We start from the raw sequence: 25,407 nt of genomic DNA, 5'->3' as shown, positions 1-25,407 counted from the left end.
CCCTCCTGCCTGTGTACCCCATGGACCTGGCCTGCTTGGTTTCCACCAGCTGCTTCCCAGTGACAGGGGAGCAGGATGAAGAAACTCCAAACACAGAACAGGACAAAAAAGCAGAAATGAAGAGACCTCACGTGGATCTAAAACCCCTGCTCTGATGACAGGCAACAGACACCATTTCCAAGCCCCACATGGACCATGTGACTTTTGCAGATCCTGTAAACAAAGCACAGCAGCAGTTCTGTGGAGGAACAGATGCTGTGGCCAGGCGAGGGCATCTGCCAACCCACCAGGGGATCGGCTCCCCATGGCCTCCGGGCTTGTCCTCTCTGGCTGCAGTGATGTGTGGGCAATGGCTGCAGATTGTGGGGGACTTGTGGAACAGGAACAACAGGGCCCACTCCGTCCCCATGGGACCCCAGCCACCTCCCACAGCACCTCCAACTTCAACTAAATCACCAGGACACGTCTCAACGTAAAGGCCTTAATAGGCATCTGCAACCAAAACCACAGCTGGAGGGAGGAGGATTTCTTGCATTTTTGTTTTCCCCAGAAATTTAACTCATTCCTACTTATGCTTGAGCTTCAACTATACAGCTAAGAATTCTTCTCTAAATGTGAAACATGTGTTTTACCTCAAAAAGACCATCTCGTGTGAAACTAGGCTGTTCTCCTTGACCCATACACAGCCCTTGCTAGCCCCTGCTGGGACCCCCAGACTGGCCCATGGGATCCTCATCCTCTTCCTGCACTGCTGACCTTGGTGCCAGATGCCAGGGCCTGACACAGGGTGTGTACTGTTCTCAGGATTGGACACCTGGATACTGGTACTGCCACAAACCAGCACTGAGAAGCCCTCCCCTGCCTCAGCTCTCTGCATGTTCATCCTGACATTTCCCATTTCAATCCAACCCTGGCTGGGCAAAGGCAGGTCCATGGCACAGACTGGTAGAGAATGGACATCTGAAAGCAGGAACGGCCCTCTGAAACTACATGGCCACCATCAGACTTACTAGGTAAAGCTCCCATTTTCTCATCGGAAGGCATGGCTTCTGCTTCAGTCTCAGATACCATGGTAGGAAGCAGGAAGCACTCAGACTCCCCAAGGCCACATGCTCTCACCAGCTCTCAGAACAGGAAGAAGGCCGGGCGTGGTGGCGCACGCTTGTAATCCCCACGCTTGGGAGGCAGAGACAGGAGGATCATGCAGGTTCAAAGCCAGCCGCGCGCACTGGCTTAGGAGACCCTGTTTCCAAATAAAAATGTAAAAATAGGTCTGGGAGTGTAGCCCGGAGGTAGAAGGGCTTCCAAGAACCCCAGTACCACCAAAAAAAAAAAAAAAAAAAAGAACAGGAAGAAGCCTAAGAAGCCTGAGTGCCTGTGCCTGGGTATGCCAGAATCTCTCAAAATCCCATGCAAGACCCAGGCCCAGAAAGCTCCAAGATGGTCATTCCAAGTGCTCTGACAATGTGCTGGTGACAGCCAGCAAGCAGAATGTCTGTGTCTTGTGTCTAAAAGAAGCCAAGTCAGACCAGAGAGGAAGATGGCCAGTCATGTCCAATGCCAAGGAGGAAGAGGATGAACTCAAAGAAGTTTGTACCTATATGACACCTATGATAAGAATTAAGCTGGGTGTGGTGGCGCACGCTTGTAATCCCAACATTTGGGAAGCTGAGACTGGAGGATCGCGGTTCACAGACAGCCTCAGCTACTTAGTGAGGCTCTCTGTAACGTGGTGAAACCCTGTTTCAAAAGATAAAGAATAAAAAATAGGGCAGGGGATGTAGCTCAGAGGTCATATGCCCCTGGGTTCTACACACACACACACACACACACACACACACACACACACACACACAATATTAATTTTGGGGGGTTTTTGTGGGGAGGCACTAGGGATTGGGCCCAGGGCTAAATCTCCAGGCTATACCTCCAAGGCCTATTTTATTTTTCATTTTTCTGCAGAACTGAGGGGTTGAACACAGGGGCATTATACCTCTGAGCTATCCCCTCAGCCCTATTGTTTTATTCTCTTTATTTTGAAACAGGGTCTCACTAAGTAGCTGAGGCTGGCTGCAAACCTGTGATCCTCCTGCCTTGGCTTCCCAAGTACTAGGATTACAAGTATCTGCCACCACTCCTGGCTTTTATTTTTTATTTGTAAACAGGGTCTTGCTAAGTTGCTGAGAGCCTCACTAAATTGCTGAGGCTGGCTTCAAACCTACAGTTCTCCTGTCTCAGCCTCCCAAGTACTGGGATTACAAGTGTGTGCCACCATGCCTGGCCTACATTGAACATTTAAATTTCAATTTCTTGAGGAAAAGTGGTCAGCCATCCTCACGTGTGCACACAGTGCACTACATGCATAGTATACCTCCATATACATGCACTGCACGTGCATGCATAGTACACACATGTGTGCATGCACGCAACACATACAATTGGTGGAGGTGGTTGCCAGGGCAACTGTGTGCATGTTGTGCTAGTCTGCATGTTGAGGTGTAGCAAACCAGTGGCCAAACAGCTCCCTTTACTGAGAGGCCAGCATGAATGAGGAGGCAGGCAGGGGAGAGAGGAGGCACCTGGGGACAGGACTGCCATCCCTGGCCCACAGGAGCACTGGGGGCCCTTTACCTGCGTCAGCTCCTGGGCTTCCCCCTCCGACAGGAGCGGCTGGCTGCTCTGCAGCTGCAGTAGCCCTCCCTCGTGGCCTCCTGCAGGCAGCTCATGGTGCACGGCATGGCCCATCAGACCAGATGCTGGAACGGAAAGCTGAGGTCAGCGGTGGCATCTCTCGGAAGGCACAAACCACAGGCAAGCATTCAGAAACCCACACGGGATGTCCGAGACCGCACTCTGCCTGGCAGGGTGTTCCCGCATGGTATAGGTCTCCATTCCTAAACCCCCTCAAGCTGAGTACCCCACTGCAGGGCCCCCAAATTGTCTCACACCCATGGGATCTTGTAATGTTGTGAACACCCAAGAGCTAATTTTAAAACAATCTCTAAATAAAGGCCTTTATCCAAGAGTGGCCAAAAAAAAAAATTTTTTTTTTTGAGAAAAGACTGAAGATTTGGAGTTAAACACAAGAACCGTTGAACCATGGTGAAATGTACATAAAGCACACCACCAGGAAACTTCAGGGGCAGCTGGGCTATTCCACAGAACACTATGATTCCAGAGAGCACAGGAAATGGCCAACTATCGGTGCCAAGGAAAGTGTTGCGCCGAGGCAGGGGTGAGTCAGAACCACCCTGTGGTCAGGCAGGGCTGAATGGATGGGGCATGTTGGAGGCTTGGGGCTACCATGAGCCATGGGGCTCTCTGAACACCTGCTCACTGGGCGCTCACTAAAGACAAGGCAGCTGGCCATAAATAGTGCAGGAGGCACTCTGGAGTGTGACTCCTGGTGGTCGCCAACAGGTTGCCACCTGTCCTTTATTTAGAGAGCAGCTCCAACTGCAACCCCAGCACTTCACAGCCCAGATAAGTGCTGCAATTAAAGTCTGATCTTTGCTCTCCTCATACAGGCTGCCTCAGATATGGAGCAGTGGCTGAGTGCATTTATTAGGCTGGGGGGAAAGAGAAAGACTATGGGTCTGACAACCAACTCTCGGCAGCCCTCCCTCCTTGGTACACAGGGGCGAGGGGTAGGTGACCTCCGTGCCTTCCTCACAGCTGGACAAGGCACAGCACCATGGAAGCTGCTGCTAAACACATCAGAAAAAGGAAGCGTGTGTGTGTGTGTGTGTGAGAGAGAGAGAGAGAGAGAGAGAGAGAGAGAGAGAGTGTGTGTGTGTGTGTGTGTGTGTGTGTGTGTGAGTTCTGCTGGGTCTGAAGGGTAGGAGCCAAATGGGTCAGCCCCCAAGATACAACAGCCAATTTGGATTTCCCAGTCCTCTCGAGGAAGGACTAGGCGACTCCAGCACACATACAAAATCCCCTCCAGTCCTGTTACTTATTATAATAATCTTTACAAGGCAAGTTCCTTGAGAGTGCCAGGCTGAGCAGATAACTGGCCTCTCCTACCTGATGAGTACAGGCAGGAGTGAGGATGGCACACAAGAGGTCACCGGGAGACGGCCAGTGGAGGGGCCCACCCTCTGGAAAGGCAGGCTCCTCAGCCTCACACCATCCCGTGCATCTTGGAGTCTGGGCCCTATCTCACAAAAACAGCACTTTTAGAACACATCATTTGTATGGCTGCTTTCCATTCTCAAGAGAAAAACTCTGGTTGCAACCAGCCAAACTGATTTCACAACCTGTCTTTGCCACATGCTAATGCTGTAGATGCTATCTGCAAAGCTCCCTCTCAGCCTCTAGGGCCTGTTAATTAGCACTTCTGTGCCCAAGAACATCCTGAACATCCGCTGGGATCAGCTGCAGCCAGTAGTGGGGCGCTGCCAATTGGGCTGGAAGGAGGAACAGACACAAAGGGTGGGACACACCCACCTGCTGCCATGAACCCTAAGTGGTGGAGAGGGGAGAGTGCACACCAGTGCTCTTCCAGGCAGGCCACATCATGAAGGAAACCTCTGCCCTCCCAGTCTCAGACCCAGAGGACCCTGCCACCGTACACTGACCTCTACTGCCTGTGAGGCCTGCCCCAGGGTCTGGGCAACAATGGTCCACCCAGCCTGGCCAGCAATCAGCCTGCACTGTTTTGTAGTCTTCACACATCTGCACACACAGCGTTGGTGGTCCTGTGCTGGTCTGAGCTTTCCTCAGCACCTCTCCTCAGCAGAGCCCTGGTGCTGCTAATGTGGCTGGGGCTCCATCCAACACCTGAGGCAGCAGGGGAGACTGACTAAATTTCAACAGCCGGGACTCTGCTTGGACAACCCAAAGCCTAAAGTGGGAGCACTCTTCCTGGATATTTTCCAATTACCCACAAACGCAGTTAGGGATGTGTTCCACAGGTCTGGGGTCAGCTGGGAACTGGCTAAGCCAGAACCTCACCACCTCCAGGGCTGGTTGCTGACTTGGTCACACAGAGCTTTAAACACTTGAGAATTACAGCACAGGATGGTTTCCATCGCTTCAGTCTTAATAATCTCAGCTAAATAAAAGCACCAAAAATGGCTGCTGCTGAAAGGAGATGAGAGACGACTGCTCCTTTCAGAAACAGGAGGCCTAGGGAAGGCCCGATGAGGTCATGCTGACCCTGCGGAAGTCTCAGGGGGCTTCTGCAAGAAGCTCCTCCGCAGTTTGCCTGCTGCCAGAGGACTTCCTCTGCATGTGATGCTCAGAGCTCCACCTGTACAGCAGCTCAGAGGAGAGGCTGCCAGCACCCTACCTGGGCAGCCCTGCCCTCGGCCCCCTCTACTCACGGTGCCCTGGACTTTGAGGGCCTGGAAAACTGATATGTGGGTTAGAAAAACATAAAACGTAAAAATGCACATTCATTCACAAGGAAAAGGTAGGACGAGGAAGCTGAAACAGGAGTCCTACATGATTCCAATAGACAATTTTGCATTTCCAATGACAAAAATCTGTGGAGAATTGGGCACAGAGGCCTCCAGAGGGCTAAGATGCATGAGACCTGAGCAGCAGCTTCCTCTAACTAGGCCTCTGGCACCCAAGAGCACCACCACACTCAGCACAGGAATGCATGCTGAGGATCCCATCCTGGGACTCCCAAGAACTTTATGACGCACAGCATGGTACCTGCACTGCCAGGGACCCCCAAAGGGCTCTGATATGTAGTGTGCTGTACACCATCCCTAAGGGTCCTGTCCTGAGAGCCCCTGAGAACTTCACCATACATTGTGGTGCTTACAGCCCTGAGGACTTGGCCTCAGGACCCCTCAGGGCACTGCCATGCACACATGATGCGTGTATCCCTGCAACAGGGCACTGTCGTGACGCTGCACTGTCACAGTCCTTGGTGCGTCACTAGGACCCCAGCCTGGGACCTCCAGAGCTCCATCGTGTACAGCATGGTGCTTGTGTCCCCCAGGACCCCCTGAGACCCTCGACCTAAGTCAGAACTCTTCTGCCTCAGAGGATGGCTGGACAAATGGCCTGTGCAGACATCATTGTCCACCACCACTGTGCCCAGTGCTGCCTGGCTTGCCTGGTTCTGGGGACACCACGAGTGACAACAGGCAAGTGTCCTGGGGCAAGCAGAAATGCCTGGAGGGTCCTTGACCTCCATGCTGAGAAACCTCTCCGAGCAGGTGACAATAGCAAGCAGCAAAGACAGAATCAGCAAACAAATGACCCACAGAAAATGCTGTGCACGTTCCAGTCACAGATGTGAGAGGAGGGGACCTCCTTGCATGGCTGCCTTCCAAACCACACCCCAGGCAAACCACAAAAACACGTGGCATGAACCCCAGCAGAGGCCTCCTATGAGCCCACTAGTCCTCCTACAGGCTGTCAAGGGCACTGATGAGGCGTTAGCGGCAGTCAGAGCCAGGGTGCCCAGAGAGCCATGAGATCACGAGCCATAGAGCCCTGGGAACAGAAGAGGACACCAGGCAGAGGTGAGAGCACACGGGTGGGTGAGACACAGGCTCCAGTGGCTAGCATGTGCTCCCTGGCTGTGAGGGTGAAGCACACTGATGTCAGGTGCCAGTGATGGGGCAGATGTGGGGTTAGGGAATACAGGACTCTGCACAGTTGGGATTGAACATGCCTAACCTGAAAATCCAGAATCCATAATGCTCCAAATCTTGAAACATTCCGAGCACAAACATGATACCACAAGCGGAAAATTCCACGTGGAACTTTGTTTTATGCACAGAATTATGAAAAATATTGTATAAAATCACCCTCAGGCTGCAGAAGGTATACCTGAAACATGAGTGAATTTCATGTTTAGACTTGTGTCCTGTCCTCAAGTTATCCCACTACCTATATGCAAATATTCCAAATACCTAAAAAATTCAAAATCCGAAATACCTTGTGGTCCCAAGCATTTCAGATAAGAGATATTTGATCTGTACTATCTTCAGACCTTTTCTTACAATCTGAAATTTTTCTTTTTATTTTTGTGGTACTAGGGACAGAACCCACGGGCGTTCTACCTTTGTGCTACACCCTCAGCCCTATTTTTTATCCTTTATTTTGAAACAGGGTCTCACTGAGTTGCAGAGGGCCTTACCAAGTTGCTGAGGCTGGATGCAAACATGCGATCCTCCTGTCTCAGCCTCCCAAGCACTAGGATGACAAGCGTGTGCCACCATGCCCAGCTCTACTAACCTGAAACTTTTCTAAACTCAAAGGTAATTTTAAGGACGGTATTGAGAAGTGACAATCTGCAACTGCACTCAGTAGAGCAGAAGCTGCCTGACTCCCACTCTCTGGGCGCCTGCTTCAGAGGGTGGCAGTCTCTCCCATCTGCTGAAGCCTGGCTGCTCGTCCAGCTTCCTCCTGCAGTGCAACTCAGCTCCGCAGCACATGCTGTGAGCCTGCCCTCCTGTGGCCGCTCGCACACACTGCACCTCAGGGACTGTCCCACCCCGAGGCGGGTCAGGGTTTCCACCTCCACTGCCTCTGGCAGTGAAAGCAGAGACGCTGGACACGTGACAGCAGCACATGAAGATGAGGCCAGGAGGAAATCCTCACACCCGGTGTGGTCATCAACACTACAGTTTCCAGCAACTCAGAGGCTGTTTCCCCACAACGCTCAGCACACACAGACTTTCTGCACACTGACCCGGCAGGACTGGGATCCCAAACCCACAAGTTGTGATGTGCCATCCATGAGAAATGAGAACGGGAAGTGGGGATATAGGGCGGCCACACACGCACACACACACCACACACCCACATACCACACCCACACACAGAGCACACACATACCACACACCACATACACTACACACACACCCCCCACATACCACACACCACACGCACTACATACCCACTACACACACCACACCCACACACACCACACAAACACACAGAACACACACACATACCACACACATACCATATACCACATACACTACACACACATTACACACACAACATACACAACACACACAATACCATACACACACCACACCATATACACTACACACACTACACACACCACACCCATGCCCACCCCCTCACACCACACATACACTACACACACCCCACGCCCACACACACCACACATACACACACCACACCCACACCCACCACACATATACACACCATACAATACACACACCACACATACACATACACAGTACACATACACACCACACATACACATACCACACATCGTACATACACACATGTATGCATGCACACACCACACATACACATACACACACCACACATCACAATACACACACACACCACACACACACCACACACACATACATACACACCACACACACCATACATACACACCACACGCACACACACCATTTCCTCCTAAGCAGATTCAGGCACACTGGCACACTCTAAGGAATCCCAGGATGAAGAGTAAATTGACAAAATGAAAACCCTGTGTCACTCCACACATAGAAAAGCGCTTTCCTCTCACAAAGGAAAGGTCCCCAGAGACTCAATCAAACCCTATATTCTGCTACCAAGACAGTGATTGCAAAAACATCCTTGGACACGGTCCCCAATCATCTTCAGTGAGGGAGATCAGTCAATATCAGCTGGGGACAGCTCTGAGCAGTAGATCCGAAGGCACAGCTGTGGTGGAAGAATAAATCCACACTGGACCACAGTAGGTCTGTGCCCATGTGCAGGCTCTCCACACAAGGAGGCCTATAGTACATGGACCACACAGACCACAGAATGGGGCCCAACCTTACACAGGACCAGGTAAGAAGACTACATGCCTCTTCTCTGAAATCACACACGCCTAGTCAAACCACCTCAAGTCCCCATCCACTATGGCACTAAACACCTCCCCCGGACACCACCCCCTCCTCTCTGGAGCCGCACATGCCCAGTCACCTCCTCAGTCCCATCCACTAGGGCACGCCTCCCAGGACCTCCCCTCCCCCGGTCCCTGAAATCCCATATACCTGCATCAACTCTTTAGTCCTCTCTCCATGAGGACAGACCCACGCGTCCCACTTTCCTCAGCCTGGGTCTCACTGGGTACTCAGGGCAAGTGCCCTATGACAGGCAGGCAGGCAGGCAGGCAGGCAGGCAGGCAAGCAACTTATTTCTTCATATCAGAATATCCATGATCCTCTATGTTTCAGCATCACATGTGTTATGCCTTTGTCCACATCTCTTCCCCCTGTCTAGTCCTAATCCAGGAATGGCTCAGGATCATAGGAGATGAGCCATGCTATACATATTCTCCCACACTGGACCCCAGTGTTAGGCCCACTGAACCTCTCGCTCCACACAGCCCCACTGACAGCACCTGGAGAAAGCTGAAAACTCACAGCTCCGTGCTGCCACTTTTCCAAAGATGCAGACCCCAGGCCCACAAATACACATCTAGACTGTGGCTATGAAGACCAGTGTCAGCGCCAGGGTCCAGGTGGGCTGGGAGGGGCAAGGAGGGAGGGGCAAGGAGGGAAGGCCACCTGAGCAGGTGGGGGTCAGGCCAGAAGAGTCTGAGAGTACTGGTTCTTGAATCAGGCTGAGGCAAGAGAAGAGAGGATGGTGGACTTGTAGTGTTATTTTGCTCTGAAAGATTCATCAAAACACTTTACCATGGTTCCCATGTAATTTGAGCTGTCCTGCAAGGAATTATGTGCTAGGAGCTCAGTCCCCAGTGTAATCATGTTGGGAGGTAGCACCCAGTGGGGCCTTAGTCATTGGGATACATTTCTTATGAGACCCATGTTAGTTCCTGAGAGCTTAAATTGTTATAAAAGAGCAAGCCTAGCCCCTGATTCTCTCTGACTTCCGTCTCATCATGTAACTATTCCTCTTGCATGTGCTCCTGCCAAGAGCCCTCACTGGAGGCCAAACAGATGGGGCTGCCCAATCTTGCACTTTAAGCCTCCAAGTCTGTAAGCTAAGTAAATCTCTTTTCTTTATGTAGTACTCATCTTCTGGTATTTTACTGTAGCTACACAAAATGAACTAATAACACCCTTTCTGGCTATATTACTCAGCTTCCTGTCACTCAGGTGAAATACCTGATGCCACTGACTTAAAAAAGAAAGAAGGTTTAACTTGGCTTAGTTTTGGAGGTTCCCAGTCCAAGATTAGGGGCCCCACTGCTCTGGGCCTCTGGTGAGGCAGCATATCATGACAAGAGTACATGGAAGAGCAACACTCTCATCTCATCACAAGTCAGGAAGCCAAAAGGACACAGGAAGTGGTGGGGGTCCAACAGTGCCTGTGGAGGGCAGGCCCCGTGACCTAAGGACCTCACACTAGCACACCCAGGGATCAAGTCTTCATACATGGGCCTTTGGGGGACATTTCAGACCAAGATTTTAGCACTGACCAATTCTGAAATCCACGTATCTATAAAGTATGTGATACACCTTGCAATCTGAGATGCAAGGATGTCAAGCTGAGGAGAGTGCCCAGGCTGTCCGGGCTGGGAACCAGCAGTGGCTGGACGTGCTACACCTGTGCAGCCTCATTGTAGGTGTGCCAAGTGCGACTCTAGTTTTTTTTTTTGTTTGTTTGTTTGTGTTTTTTTGCGGGTCTAGGGATGGAACCCAGGGGCATTTGACCTCTGAGCTACACCCCCTGCCCTATTTTTTATTCTTTTTTTTTTTTTTTTTTTGTGGGTCTGGGGATGAACCCAGAGGCATTTGACCTCCGAGCTACACGCCCTGCCCAATTTTTTATTCTTTATTTTGAAACCGGGTCTCACTGAGTTGCAGAGAGCCTCACTAAGTAGCTGAGGCTGTCTGTGAACCGCGATCCTCCTGGTCTCAGCCTCCCGAATGCTGGGATTACAAGCGTGCGCCACCATGCCTGGCTATGACTCTAGTTTAAGACAGCAACACACACAGCCCTGCTGGCCACTTACCTGCCTGCCAGACAGAGAAGCTCCTCTCTGTGGAGGAAGATGCCCCTGTGCTTCTCAACATCAAGGCATCTTCCAGAAGCTCAATCTTCTTGCTGAACTGTACTTCTAAAACGGGAATGACCTCCGGCATCTTGGCAGATATAATTCGGTAAGCCACATCTGGCCTCCCGATTAACCGCTGGCGTATGCTGACTTCATAAGGCGAGTGAACCTTAATGTCATCTACGTCTTCTCTCTCAAACCTATGCAGGAGCAAAGAATTAGAGTCATGGATTTCCAAGCCGGAAACCAGGACAGTGAGCCTTCCTGGCTTAGTGTGAGCCTCTGCTCTTTGGGAAATAACAGCAGGGATTTTTATCACAATCCCTTCCTTTCCAAAAGGCTCACAATCAGCCACGGAGGCACTTTCCTTGGGCTTTGCTTCTGCTGGCATCTTCCAAAGCTTGGAGCTGAAGGGCCACCAGGAAGGGGACTCTAGTTCTGTCAGCAATCTAAAAGAGAAAAGAAAACACAGAAATCTGAATTAGCTATTTTAAAAGAATAATGAATTTTGTTTTTTGGAAGACTGTTCTAACCTTTGTAAAGGATGTTACACCTTGAATGTTTTTCACAAACAATAATAAAAAAGAAAGAACAGAGCTGTTACCTTCATATCTGGGGGGGGTGGACCTGAGGGTCAAGGCAGTGGACATCTGCCTACCTGCCAGCTAATCAGCAGCAAAGACACAAGAAACATGCATATATGACTGTGATATCAGTCTTCCCACACTATGCTGTCTTGATCTGGGAAACTTGGACTCAAAATCCAAGCTGACCTCAATCTCTAGACAGCTGTCTGATATAACTTTTTTCAGTATGGGAATGTTCTATGTCAGCACTGCCCAATACAGAAGTCACATGTGGTACTGATCAACTGAAATGAAGCCAATATAACTGAGGAATTGAATTCTGTGTGTGTGTGTGGGGGGGAGTGCTGGGGATTGAACCCAGGAGCATTCTATCTCTGAGCTACAACCCTAACCTGATTTTTTATTCTTTATTTTGAAACAGGTGTCACTAAGTTGTAGAAAGCCTCACTAAATAGCTGAGGCTGGCTTCGAACCTGAGATCTTCCTGTCACAGCCTCCCAAGTAATGGGATTACAAGCATACACCACCACACCTGGACTTATTTTATTTTTTTGAAATAGGGTCTTGCTAGGTTGCTGAGAATCTCACTAAGTTGCTAAGGCTACTCTTGAACTTACGATCCTCCTGTCTCAACCTCCCAAGTACTGGGATTACAGGTATATGCCAACACACCTGGTCTTAATTACATCTTAACATGGTTAGTGGGTACCAGACTGGACACAACTTGAAAGTAACCAACAAATATAGCTAAAGAGTCCACAGAAGAAAGAGAAATGGAGACAGAAAAGGAAAAGCAGAGGTAAAATGGGGAAAAAAAATAGGAAACAAACAGTGAGATGGCAGAATTGAACTGAACGATATTAATCTTTCTACCAAATGTAAATGGACTAGATGCTCTAATGAAAAGACATATTGTCAGCCAGGCATGGTGGTACACACTTGTAATCCCAGCATTTGGGAGACTGAGACAGGAGGATCATGGTTTGCGAACAGCCTCAGCTACTTAAGCCCTCTGCAACTCAGTGAGACCCTGTTTCAAAATAAAGAATAAAAAAATAGGACTGGGGTTGTAGCTCAGAGGTAGAATGCCCCTGGGTTTCATTCACATACCACAAAAAAATAAAGACATACTGTCAACATAGAGAAAGAAACAAGATCCAGCTATATCTTGTTTATAAGAGACATGCTATAAAATATGAAAACACAGATACATTGAAAGCAAAGGATTAGAAAGATTGAGCTATATATACCATGCTATAAGTAAGTGAGTGTTACTAGGATTAGTGAGGGGCATTGCGTGATAAAAGAATCAATTCTGAAAGCAAAAAAATTGACAAAACTAAAAAGAGAAACAATCACAGTCATAGATTTTAATCATTTCTCTCAACGACTGATAGATCAAGAAGAAAAAAATTCAGCAAGAATATAGAAATTTTGAACACTACTTAACCAGCTCAAACTGAATGAGTTATAGTTTTATAGAAATATCACCCCAAATTTGCTGAATGCACACTACTTTCAACTGAATTCAGAACATTCATGTAAAAGAATATAAGTCTCAATAGTAATGTGTTGGATGTGAGGGCAATCTGGATGCAACATCTGTCACCCCATTGATTGCCAGGGTTTCATCCCCAGACCCCCACCAAAAAAAAAATGAAAAAAGAAAGAAAAAAGAAAAAGAAAATGGTGGGACGCAAATCAAGAAGCCATTGGAGAGAAAATGATAGCTCTCAATGCATACATATGAATACTTTTTTAGGTTTAGAATCAGAAATCTAGACTTTTATCTCAAAGAGTCCTAAAACAAATAGAAAACTACATTCAAAGTTAAGTAGAAAAAGAGAAATATAGAAATCAACAAAATTGAAAATAGCTAGGTGTGGTGACATACATCTGTAATTTTAGAACTTGGGAGGCTAAGACAAGAGGACTGTAGGTTCAAGGCCAGTCTCAGCAACTTAGTGAGATCCTGTTTCAAAATAAAAAGGGCTTACGGGGATGAAGAAGGGAAAAAGGAGGACTGAGGAAGGGAACAGTTTAATGTTATATTCATACATGAAGGTATCACTACCAATCTCATTAACACAGATGAGGAGGAAAAAGGAGGGAGCAGTATGGGATATATACCAAGTGCCGTGTGCATGTATGCTTGTATCACTTTGCATTTCATCATAATGTATAAGTACAATGCACTAATAAAAGTATATACAATCACTCACACATGCAAACATGACTGGCCAGGAAGTTGGGTGTGGTGACACGCACTTGTAATCCTAGTACGTGGGAGGCTGAGACAGTAGGATTGCAGATTAGTGGCCAGCCTCAGCAACTTAATGAGGGGCAGGGGGTGTAGCTCAGAGGTAGAATGCCCCTGGGTTCAATTTCTAGTATCACCAAATAAATAAATAAATAAATAAATAAATAAATAAATAAATAGGGCAAGGGGCTGAGAGTATAGGTCAGAGGTAGAAGAATGCCCTAGATTCAGTTCTAAGTAAAAAAAAAAAAAAAAAAAAAAAAGGAGAGAGAAGAAGACATAGTCTTCCACAGAAAAAAGAGAAGAAAAGGAAACACAGTCTTCCCCAGGAGGGAAAAGTGATGGTTCCACTCCTGGGTATTTTTCCAAAGGAACTGGAGTCAGAATATTATAGTGATAGGCAATATAACATTATCCATGTTTATAGCAGTCCAATTTACCACAGCCAAATTATAGAACCAGCCTAGGCATCTGTCAACAGATGAATGGATTACAAAATTGTGGTATATACACACAATGGAATTTTACTCAGCCATAAAAAACAAAATTATGTCATTTGAAGAAAAATGGGTAGAAACAGAGAACATTATGCTAAGTGAGATTAGCCAGTCTCAGAAAATGAAGACCCATATGTCTTCTATCATATGTGGAAGCTAGAGAGAAATTTGGATAAAGGACTGGGGAGAAATGAGGAGGAATACCAGTAGAATTATGGTAGGGGATTTGGGCATAGAGGTGGAGAGAGGAAGGAGAAGACTTGATGAAGAAAATATTTCAAATAATGTTAAATACATATATAAAGTTATCAATGCCAATTTTAATAATAAGTACAAAAAGAGGGAATGGTGTGGAATCTGCAGAACGTACCAGGTACTATGTGTATGCATGATTCTACTGCTCTGAACCTCACTATAAGGTATTTGCAATGCACTAATAAAAGTATATTTAAAAAAAAGAAATTTCAGGCCAGCCATGGTGGCGCACACTTATAATCCCAGCACTTGTGAGGCTGAGACAGGAGGATCACAGTTCACAGCCAGCCTCAGCTACTTAGTGGGGCCCTTTGCAATTCAGTGAGACCCTGTTTCAAAATAAAGAATAAAAAATAGGACGGGGGTGTAACTCAGAGGTAGAATGCCCCTGAGTCCCATCCCTAATACCGCAAAAAAAGAGAAATTTTAACAAAGCCAAAGGTTAGTTCTTTGAAGTAATTTAAAAAATTAATGAGCCTGGGCGTGAGTTGGGTATGGTAGCATATGCCTATAATCCCAGTACTTGGGAGGCTTAGATAGGAGGATCACAGGTTCCAGGCCAGCTTCCATAACTTAGTGAGAATCTTACTTAGTGAGACCCTGTTTCAAAACAAAAAAGTAAAAAAGGTTGGAAGCTGGGGTTGTGGCTCAGAGGTAGAATGCCTCTGGGTTCAATCCCCAGTACCATGAAACCAACCAACCAACCAACCAACCAACCAGTAACAAGAAATGACCAAGGGGGAAAAAAAAGGGAGAAAATGCAAATCACAAAAATCAGGAATGAAAAGGATACATTATTACAGACCTTGAAAGGCTTATGGATATTACTTTCAACACCAATAAATTTGATAATTTATATGAAATGGACAAAACATTTAAAAAACCTAACTTTAGCCGGGTGTGGTGGCGTACGCTTGTAATCCTAGCATTTGGGAGGCTGAGACCGGAGGATTGCGGTTCGCGGACAGCCTCAGCTACTCAGTGAGGCCCTCTGCAACTCAGTGAGACTCGGTTTCAAATAAAAAAAAAAAAAAAAAAATAGGGCAGAGGGTGTAGCTCGGAGGTCGAATGCCCCAGGGTTCCATCCCCAGACCCGCAAAAAATAAAAAAATAAAAAAAATAAAAAACCTAACCTTCCTGAAAAGTATAAGAATATTTTATAAGTATATAAAATTAAGAATATGAATTACTTTACAAACAAATGAATCTGCAAAGATCTATGGCTAGATCTTTGCAGATATAAAATGGCCTGGGAGTATAGCCTGGAAGTAGAAAGCCTCTGGGTTCCACCCCCAGTACCACCAAAATAAAAAATAAATAAATTTAAAAAAAAATCTGGAAAGTCTCCATTTGATTTAGAAAGACAAGCAACACATGCTAAAACCAAGAATATATCGATGGCATGATTACTGGATAAGGGTTATTTATTTATTTACTTATTTATTTATTTTTGGTGGTACTGGGGTTCCTGGAAGCCCTTCTACCTCCAGGCTACACTCCCAGACCTGTTTTTTTTTTAATTTTTGGAAACAGGGTCTCTTAAGCCAGTGCGGCTGGCTTTGAACCTGCACGATCCTCCTGTCTCTGTCTCCCAAGCGCAGGGATTACAAGCATGCGCTACCACGCCCGGCCTGGATAAAGGTTTTAAAGCAGCCACCATAAAAATGTTACAACACGCACTTAGGAACATGCTCAAAACAAAATAAAACAGAAAGTCTTAACCAAGAAACAGAAGACATAAGAAAATACTGTGCAGAAATTTTAGAACTGAGAAATGCAATAACTGATATAAATCTGGATAGGGTCCAGGGATGGTGGTATGTGCTTATAATCCCAGTACTTAGGAGGCTAAGACAGGAGGATCGCAGGTTTGTGGTCAGCCTCAGTTACTTAATGAGGTTCTCCACAACTTAGTGAGACCCTGTTTCAAAAATAAAAATTAAAAAATAAGGCTGGGGGTGTAGCTCAGAGGTAGAATGCTCCTGGGTTCAAACCCCAGTAACACAAAAACACACTGGATAGGGAAAAACCCAGACTTGAGATGATACAGAAAAGAATAAGTAAAATCAAAGATTCAACAATGGAAACTTCCCAATCTGAACAATAGAGAGCAAATACTGAAAAAAAGGAATAAAATAATCAGAAATACATTTAAAGGTGAAAGACTTTTGCACTGAAAACTATAAAACACTGAGAAAGGGAGTCGGAACTCAGAAGCTGGAGCCCGGACGGGCCCGGGGCGGGTGGGGGGGTGCGCGGGGGCGGGAGCGGCGGAGGCGGCCGCCCCTGGCAGCGGGTTTGTTTATCCCGGGGAAGAAGTTTAGGGGCTGGAGAAAGGGAAGGAGGGCGGACCGGGGAGGAGGGATGCGGCTCGGCAGACGCAGCTGCCACAGGGACTCGCCGCCACTGCCTCGGTTCCCCGGGCCGCCGCCAAGGAGCCGCCGCAGGGCCTGCCCGCAGCCGCCCCGCACGTACGGATAAAGTACTCAATTGTGTGCGTTTCTGCATAAATCCTGAAAGACTGCAGCAAGGTGGCAATGTCTCGGGAACCCACTCCTCCTCTGCCTGTAGATATGTCCACTGGTCCTATTGCAGAAAGCTGGTGTTATACACAGGTTAAAGTAGTAAAATTTTCCTACATGTGGACCATTAATAACTTCAGTTTTTGTCGAGAAGAAATGGGTGAAGTGTTAAAAAGTTCAACATTTTCATCTGGCCCAAGTGACAAAATGAAATGGTGCCTGAGGGTAAACCCAAAGGGATTAGATGATGAAAGTAAAGACTACTTGTCCTTATATTTGGTTTTAGTCAGCTGCCCCAAAAGTGAAGTTCGAGCAAAATTTAAATTTTCCCTTCTGAACGCTAAAAGGGAAGAAACAAAAGCAACGGAAAGCCAAAGAGCATATCGATTTGTGCAAGGGAAGGACCGGGGATTTAAAAAATTCATTAGAAGGGATTTTTTGCTTGATGAAGCTAATGGTCTTTTACCAGATGACAAACTTACATTACTTTGCGAGGTGAGTGTGGTCCAAGATTCAGTAAACATATCAGGACATACTAATACAAATACCTTGAAGGTGCCTGAATGTCGACTAGCTGAAGATTTAGCTCGATCTCCGGTTTTTAATGCAATGTTTGAACATGAAATGGAAGAAAGCAAAAAGAATCGAGTGGAAATAAATGATTTAGACCCTGAGGTTTTTAAAGAAATGATGAGATTCGTTTACACAGGGAAAGCACCAAATCTTGATAAAATGGCTGACAACTTGTTGGCAGCTGCAGACAAATATGCACTGGAACGGCTGAAGGTCATGTGTGAAGAAGCTTTGTGTAGTAACCTCTCAGTAGAAAATGTTGCTGATACCCTTGTCCTTGCAGATTTGCACAGTGCAGAACAGTTGAAAGCACAAGCCATAGACTTTATTAATAGGTGCAGTGTACTTCGACAGCTTGGGTGTAAAGATGGGAAAAACTGGAACAGCAACCAAGCAACCGACATAATGGAAACATCAGGTTGGAAGTCCATGATTCAGTCTCACCCTCACTTAGTAGCAGAAGCCTTCCGAGCACTAGCATCTGCACAGTGTCCACAGTTCGGCATTCCACGCAAACATCTAAAGCAGTCTTGAAATCTTCCATGAACAGTAGAAAAATGGAATTGACTTTTACTCCTCCAGATCCAGAAGGATTCTAATCCACAAACAATAGCAAGAGTTGTTTCTGTTTTCTTGTCCACAGAACAGAAGCTGAAAAGAATATTGCTTGCATTTCAGGTGGAAAGTTTATGGTTTATACTTCAGCTTTAAATTAGACTGATTACTTCACTTCAAGGCCTTAAATTATCTTCAGTGACTTCTCTTGTTCATATAATACTTTTAATTTTTTTATTGTGCCTTGTCATTTTGACCAAGGCTATGCAGGATTGCACTAACTCCATAATGCAGTAATATTGATAACTGAAGATATTAAGTTTCAAAAGGATCTTCCATTATTTTGAAAAAAGGAAAAGAATTTTATAGGGTTTGTCCTATGCTATCTCAAAGTTTAAAACCGGGTTCTCCTTAAAAGCATTTTTATTGGAGACTACCAGTACTGTCTCCAGTCTAAGTTCTATAAATACAGGAGAACTTGCTTACCTTCAGGGTAAGTTTCGGCAATACACTGCTTCAATTCTAATTTATTTTTCATTTCAGGGGGCAAATATGCAATGAGTTGGCCCAGATTCTTAGTAAATTTGTCTGTCTGTATGTTAACTGTCCAAGAAACTGTGGGTTTATCCAAGTTTACAATGATTGAGAATTGATTAAGGTTAAGATTTCAATACGCATAAAGCATGTTTTATGCTGAAGTTTTTTTTTAAAATTTATGACCTACCGATATGAAGAATTCTATACATTTTCAAAGTACGAATGACCAAATGTAAATTTAATGAGTGGGCCAATTAAGAAAGATATATATGCACTTTTAATGTGTAACTTTTGTATGCTGAATGGTACATATATTTTTTGCTTTTGAGGGGATTAATAGGGTATAATTAATTGTGTTTTAACTTTTGAAAGAAATTTTTAAGACTGATGGAGGTAACATGTTTGTGGTAATAGGTAAGAAAATATCCTTCATTATAAGATAAATTGGTTTGGATTTCAGATATTCATTATTGAACTTAATTATTGTTTAATCACACTTTGAAAAAGACAACTGAACAATAAATGAATCCTGGACAGTCTCCTCTCCTTAAAAAAAATAAAAATAAATAAAAAATAAATAAAACACTGAGAAAGAGATAAAAAACACAAGTAAATGAATGGAGGTAAGGCAGGTATGGTAGAGGTGCACACTTTTAATCCCACTACTTAGGAGGCTGAGACAGAAGGATTGCAGGTTACTGGCCAGGCTCAGCTACTTAGTGAGGCCCTCCACAACTTAGTGAGATCCTGTTTCAAAATAAAGAATAAAAAAATATTGGCTGGGGATGTAGCTCAGAGGTAAAATGCCCTTGGGTTCAATCACTGGTTCCACCAAAAAATAAAAAAAAGAAGAAGTCCTATGTTCATAGATTGGAAGACTTAATATTGTTAAAATGTGCATACTATCCAAAGCAATCTACAAATATGATGCAATCCCATCAAATTACTAATGCCCCTTTTTATTTACTTTATTTTTTATTTTTGTGGTACTGGGGATGGAACCCAGGGGCATTCTACCTCTGAGCTACATCCCCAGCCCTATTTTATTATTATTATTATTATTATTATTATTAATTTTGAAACAGGGTCTCACTGAGTTGCAAAGGGCCTCACTAGGTAGCTAGGCTAGCTTGGAACTTGTGTGATCCTCCTGTCTCAGTCTCCCAAATGCTAGTATTACAAGTGTGCACCACCATGCCCAGCTTCCAATGCCCCTTTTTAAAATCAGATTTTAAATCCTAAATTCATAAGGAAACACAAAATACCACAAATAACCAAAACAATCTAAAAAAGAACAACAAAACTAGAAGAATTACATGCCTAAATCACAAAGTTATAGTACTCAAAACACCATGGACTGGCATAAATGCAAACATAAAGACATACAGAGCAGTGTGTATGGCAGCTTGGAACTGTTGCAATCTTCTTCTATCCTGGACCCTATTCAAAACTAGTAGCTTTTCAAATTACTTGGTAAACTGGCCAGAGTGGCATGAGGAATATATTGCCTAAAAAAATCCTAAGATGCAGCTGGGTGTGGTGACACATGCTTAAAGTTCTAGTGATGTGGGAGGCTAAGGCAGGAGGATTGCAAGTTTGAGGCTCAGCAACTTGGGCAATATATGTGGATATAGCTCAGTGGTAATCCTCAGGACATTTCCTGATCTCCAAATAGGAGCTATAGACACTGTAGGGGCAGGATGGCTCACTCATGCAGCTCCTCACAAAGACACTGGTCCCACTGCACCTCTATGAACTGACAGGTTCCAGAGGAAATCACAAGGAGACCCCATCAGTGCAGAGCCTTTCCATATACAAGGCTCTCTGTGATGTAAGGGGTACATAGCAGATGGATAACCTCATCTCAGGACGTTTCTTCCCCAAGCAAGGCAGAGCAGGTTTCAGAGTTCACCCACCTGTCAGCTACGTCCAGGTCTGACTCCATCTTCTCCAGGCCCTTCATGACACTGTCGAGCTGCTCGCCCTGGTGGTGCAGGACCTTTGCAGTATCTTCCAGGCGTCTCTGGGAACTGGCCATCAGTCCAGTCAGCTCTTGTCCCTTGGTTGTGGGGAAGGGCAACCCCACTGAAGCAGTGCAGGTCTGGGACAACAGCAGCTCCCTCCAGAAGTGCTCGATGATGTTGAAGACCACATTGCGACTGGGCCTCAAGGAGCTAAACCAGTGTTTGAGGTGGCCTTTCTCCAGCACGGTGATGGCACTGAAGATAAAATGTGAAGCCGCCTTCCTGATCTCAACAATGCTGGAGAGGGGCAGGCCAACCAGGACATCACCAGTTTTGTCTGCTGTGAACTTCAGTGAGTGGGGTGTCAAAGACAGTTTCCCAGGGACCCATCGCTTTTCCAAGTCCAAATAGTAGGAGCAGGGCCAAGAGTGGACACAAATGTCGCTGCTCATCTGTCTCTGGGTCTGCTATACTACTCCAAGGCTGTAGTGTTGCCTCTGAGAGAGATGAGACAGATTAGGCATGCAAGGCTGAAAACAGACCCATCTCTATAGTGTCTCTGAATAGAGACAGAAGGAAATCCCAGGCTGCTTTGGGTGCTTCTTGGCCACAAGAGGGTGGATGGAGCCAAAGCCTTCGCTTGGCAGGCACATAAACAAGGACAGAGAGGGATGAGTCAGAACCAAGATCCCCAAGCCTGGACCTGTGTGCATCCCCTCTGCTACAACTAGTTGAGATCTGCCCCTGTGCCAGCCAGGCACATACTCAGAAGGGAAGGCTGGAGGCCTTCCTCCAGGCCCTAATCTCGGTTCATTCATTCATTCATTCATTCATTCATTCATGGTATTGGGAATGAAGCCCAGGAACATTCTATTGCTGAGCTATATCCCAAACCCTTTTTATTTTTTATTTTGAGACAGGGTCTCTGTATTTGCAATATTCCTGCCTCCGCATCCTTGGCTGCTGGGATTATAGGCATGCACCACTGGGTCCAGCTTGTACACTGTACACAACTGTATAGACAAAACTATTCTACAAATATTTCCCTTCCTGGACACCAATCTCAGAAAGTTTTTTTATAACTATGGAGTCAAATATACATGTATGTGTTAGCATATAGTTTATGTAACCATATGCAATAAAGGTATGGTATCTGCAATCTCATATATATATATTTTTTTCTTTTTTTCTTTTACGGTACTGGGGATGGAACCCAGAGGCATTCTACCTCCGAGCTATACCTTCAGTCCTATTTTTTATTCTTTATTTTTAAACAGGGTGTCATTGAGTTGCAAAGGACCTCATTAAGTAGCTGAGGCTGTCCGTAAACCATGATCCTCCTGTCTCAGCCTCCCAAATGCTGATATTACAAGCATGCACTACCACACCTGGCAACTTCATATTTACATTGACATTTATCAAAGCAATCTGATAAGTCATGGACAACAGGTTTCAGTCAACCCTTTTAAACATGTTGTCCAACCCTCTCATTGTACAGATACAGAATATAAGAAAGGATGAGGGCTGAACGAGGTCCCACTATGAACCCTGTACTTCCTGGGCAGAAGTCAGGCCTACAGGTAACACCTAGCAAAGTGCTCTTCCAAGGGGACAGCAGTCCAACCGCAGTGTGGGACTTCTCCCACCTTTCCCTTCCATTTGTCCCTGCCACCTTCTCACATTGTCTTTGTCTCTCTGTCTCCATGTCTGTCTTTCTCACTGCCTCTTACTCATCCTGTTTTTGCCTTTCACTGTATCTATCTCTGATTCTGTGTCTGTCTGTCCATCTCTCTCTTTCTCTATCTCCCTGTCTCAGTCTGTCTCCCTGTCTCTCATTCATATATTCTCTCTCTCTCTCATATACAATATTATTATGACATGACTTCTCTTATGCCAGCAGGAGAACAAGTTGCTAGCATGATCATAAAATAATGAAAAGTGTGGTCTTTTCCATGGAACAGCTAAGGGACACTCGTTGGCCAACCAAGAGCTCTGTACACCCCTGATATGCACAAGCCATGTTGGGCAATAAATACAGGAGGCAACGCTGGCATAGTCCCTGACTCATGAGCATGGAGCCAACAGGAGTTATACTGCATTAAGGTGTGCAAGCAGAACAAGGCACACATAAGTGGGACCTGTGTCAACATGAGGTTTCTGAACAGACTCCAGTATCCTGGTGGGGTCCACCTAGGGACTGGGGCCAGAGGACTGGCATGCTCCCCTTGCCTGACTTAAGTGTTTCACACTATTGTTTCACACTATGTAGGGCAAAAGCATAGCGCTGTGAGGGTGCTGATGCTGACCACTCCTTCTGAACCACTATGAAGCTCTGTGGTGTCCCCAGCAAATGACCCAGGAATCCTACAGACCCTGCTTGGTTGTCACTACTCCCACCATATGTGGCTGCTTCTCTCCTACCAGGAGCAGACCTGTGTCTACACAGACCAACAGACCAGGATGAACTGAGATGACAGCTCAGTGGCTCAGGTTAAACAACCAGGTGAGGAGAAGCCTGGAGTCTGCTGCTTGCCGTGGTTTTTACCATCGAATAAGAGTTGGGCTCAGACAATGTGTGGCCACAGAAACAAGCAACCAAGTCAATGAGGAAGAGGAGCAGAGGAAGAAATTTTACTTGGAAGCACGCTCCATACACACAAAAGTTACATACACAGGTTAGAGCAAAGTGACAATTTCATTGTTAAATAAATTCAACTTCTCTGGTAATCCAGTTAAAGTACTTCAAAATACATCCTAGGTTTTCTCTTAACTACCACAAGGGCAGATATGTGCCTACCCCATCTGCTATCATTAGCCACATCTGCAAATCATTTCTCTACCAGCTACTAATACCTGAAATCAGGACATGCCCAAAAGAAATCTAACTTACTACATATGAGAATTTTGTCCTCATCACAAAATAAAATCAGATATAAAACTTAAAAGTAATATAAATTGTCAGGATAATCCTGGGCTGCTGAGGGGCAGACAGGGAGCCTGAGCCAGGCCTAAGAACCTGTCCTTGGCCATACAAAAGGGAACCTCCACATTAAAAACAAACAAAACACCTCACACTCTCGCTTTGAGAGAGAGCCAGGAAGGTTATGGCCTGATGTCACTGGAAAACTGAGGGAGGTTTTCTCAGCTGTGAGAGACATTTGTCCTGTACAGAAGGCTGGCCTTGTCTCTCTCTCTCTGAGGGAGGGCACACAGCAGGGCCACACTGAAGTATCCAGTAGCAGAAGCCTTTCCCATGTGATGGTATCTCCCAACACCTGGGTACTGCAGTAACTCCAAGCAACCGATCCCCAAACTGGGAGGCATACCTTAAGAGACAGGTGCTGGGGTCTTCAGCGCCACAAGCAACCTGACTATGCTCCAGTAAATCCAGTATATCTGAGCCATGTGTAGGACCATGGACAGTCTCTGGTGTTCACATCTTGTAATAAGGGGCAGAGGTCAGTCAGCTCAGTCAGCTTCATTAAATAGGCAGGGCTGATTCCATCATGGGCCTTAGGTGATCAGCTCAACCTTCAGTCCCTCTCTTTTCCCTGGAGGCTGAGGTGGGGCTGAAAGTTCCAAACCTCTGATCCTGCCTTGGTGTTTCAGTGACAGCCCCATCCTGAAGCTACCTGGGGCTTGAGACAGGAGGGGGGGGGGTCTCATTAACATATATAGAGACATTTATGACTTCAGATATCTCAAGGATTTCAGGAGTCACATGCCAGGAAATAGGATGAAAACTAAGCACATATTTCACACTATCACACTGCTAGTCAGGGCATAGAAAGTACATTTGTATTAACACTACTGGGCCCAGTGTGGTGGCGCATGCCTGTAATCCCTGTACTTGGGAAGCTGTGACAGGAGGGTTGCAGGTTTGAGTACAGCCTCAGCAACTAGTAAGACTCTCATCAATCTAGTAAGACCCTGTTTCCAAATAAGAAATAAAGCCGGGCGTGGTGGCGCACGCTTGTAATCCCCGCGCTTGGGAGGCTGAGACAGGAGAATCGCACAGGTTCGAAGTCAGCCTCAACTACTTAGTGAGGCTCTCAGCAACTTAGTGAGACCCTGTTTCCAAATAAAATATAATAGGTCTGGGAGAATAGCCCGGAGGTAGAAAGCCTCTGGGTTCCACCCCAAGTGCCACCGAAAAAAAAAATAAAAAAAAACAAATAAGAAATAAAATTGGGCTGGAAGTGTTGCTCAAGGTAGAATGCCTCTGGGGAAAACAACAACAACAGCAACAACAGCAGCAACAACAACAAAACTACCTGACCCCAAGTAACTGTTTCTGAGCATACAACACAGGGGATACTCCATTATGCACAAATTCCCTAAAGAACCACCTGGCCTGGCATCCAGCATGAGAGGAAGCACACTGTGGTTCCAGCTGCAGTTCCTCCAGCTCCACCACAAACTTTATGACTCTGGAAAAGTTACCTCACCTTTTGGACCTTGGTTTACTCTTTGGTAAAATTAACTAAAAAAATCTCAGAACACTAGTTCTACGATACTCTAAAAAGAAAAGGACAGAAAGACAAAAGATGAAGAGGTGAACAATCAAAACACTGTCATGACACTGTAGATAATGAAGATGAGAAAAATATTCAAGTTTGACACACCAAGGAAGAAGCAAAAGAAGAAACATGTGGCCACAACTTTTCCTACCACACATTTCCAGGGCACCTTTCCCAGAAAACCAAAGT

At 45.9% G+C, this 25,407-nt stretch overlaps 2 protein-coding genes across 2 annotated transcripts in view; one reads left to right on the top strand and one right to left on the bottom strand.

The window, feature by feature from the left end:
* The window catches only part of SNAP47 (synaptosome associated protein 47), a gene marked incomplete at both ends in the record, with an annotated part of 37,657 nt that extends 16,507 nt beyond the window's left edge, over nucleotides 1-21,150 (bottom strand). The window contains 3 exons of the mRNA XM_080698663.1: nucleotides 2,632-2,756; nucleotides 10,907-11,397; nucleotides 20,651-21,150. Coding sequence (XP_080554789.1) covers nucleotides 2,632-2,756; nucleotides 10,907-11,397; nucleotides 20,651-21,150 — 1,116 coding nt within the window. The remainder of the gene's footprint in view (nucleotides 1-2,631; nucleotides 2,757-10,906; nucleotides 11,398-20,650) is intronic.
* On the top strand, nucleotides 17,085-18,176 carry LOC308265233 (speckle-type POZ protein-like; the record flags this gene model as incomplete). The annotated part of the gene is made up of 1 exon (XM_080698830.1): nucleotides 17,085-18,176. One exon carries the CDS (start codon nucleotides 17,085-17,087, stop codon nucleotides 18,174-18,176), a length of 1,092 nt encoding a protein of 363 aa, XP_080554956.1.
* Nucleotides 21,151-25,407: the final 4,257 nt, after the last annotated feature.

Source organism: Muscardinus avellanarius, assembly GCF_963383645.1.
Source record: "Muscardinus avellanarius genome assembly, chromosome: 7".
Lineage (NCBI taxonomy): Eukaryota > Metazoa > Chordata > Mammalia > Rodentia > Gliridae > Muscardinus > Muscardinus avellanarius.
Note: the sequence above shows the minus strand (reverse complement) of the source record. Positions and strands in the feature narration are given on the sequence as shown.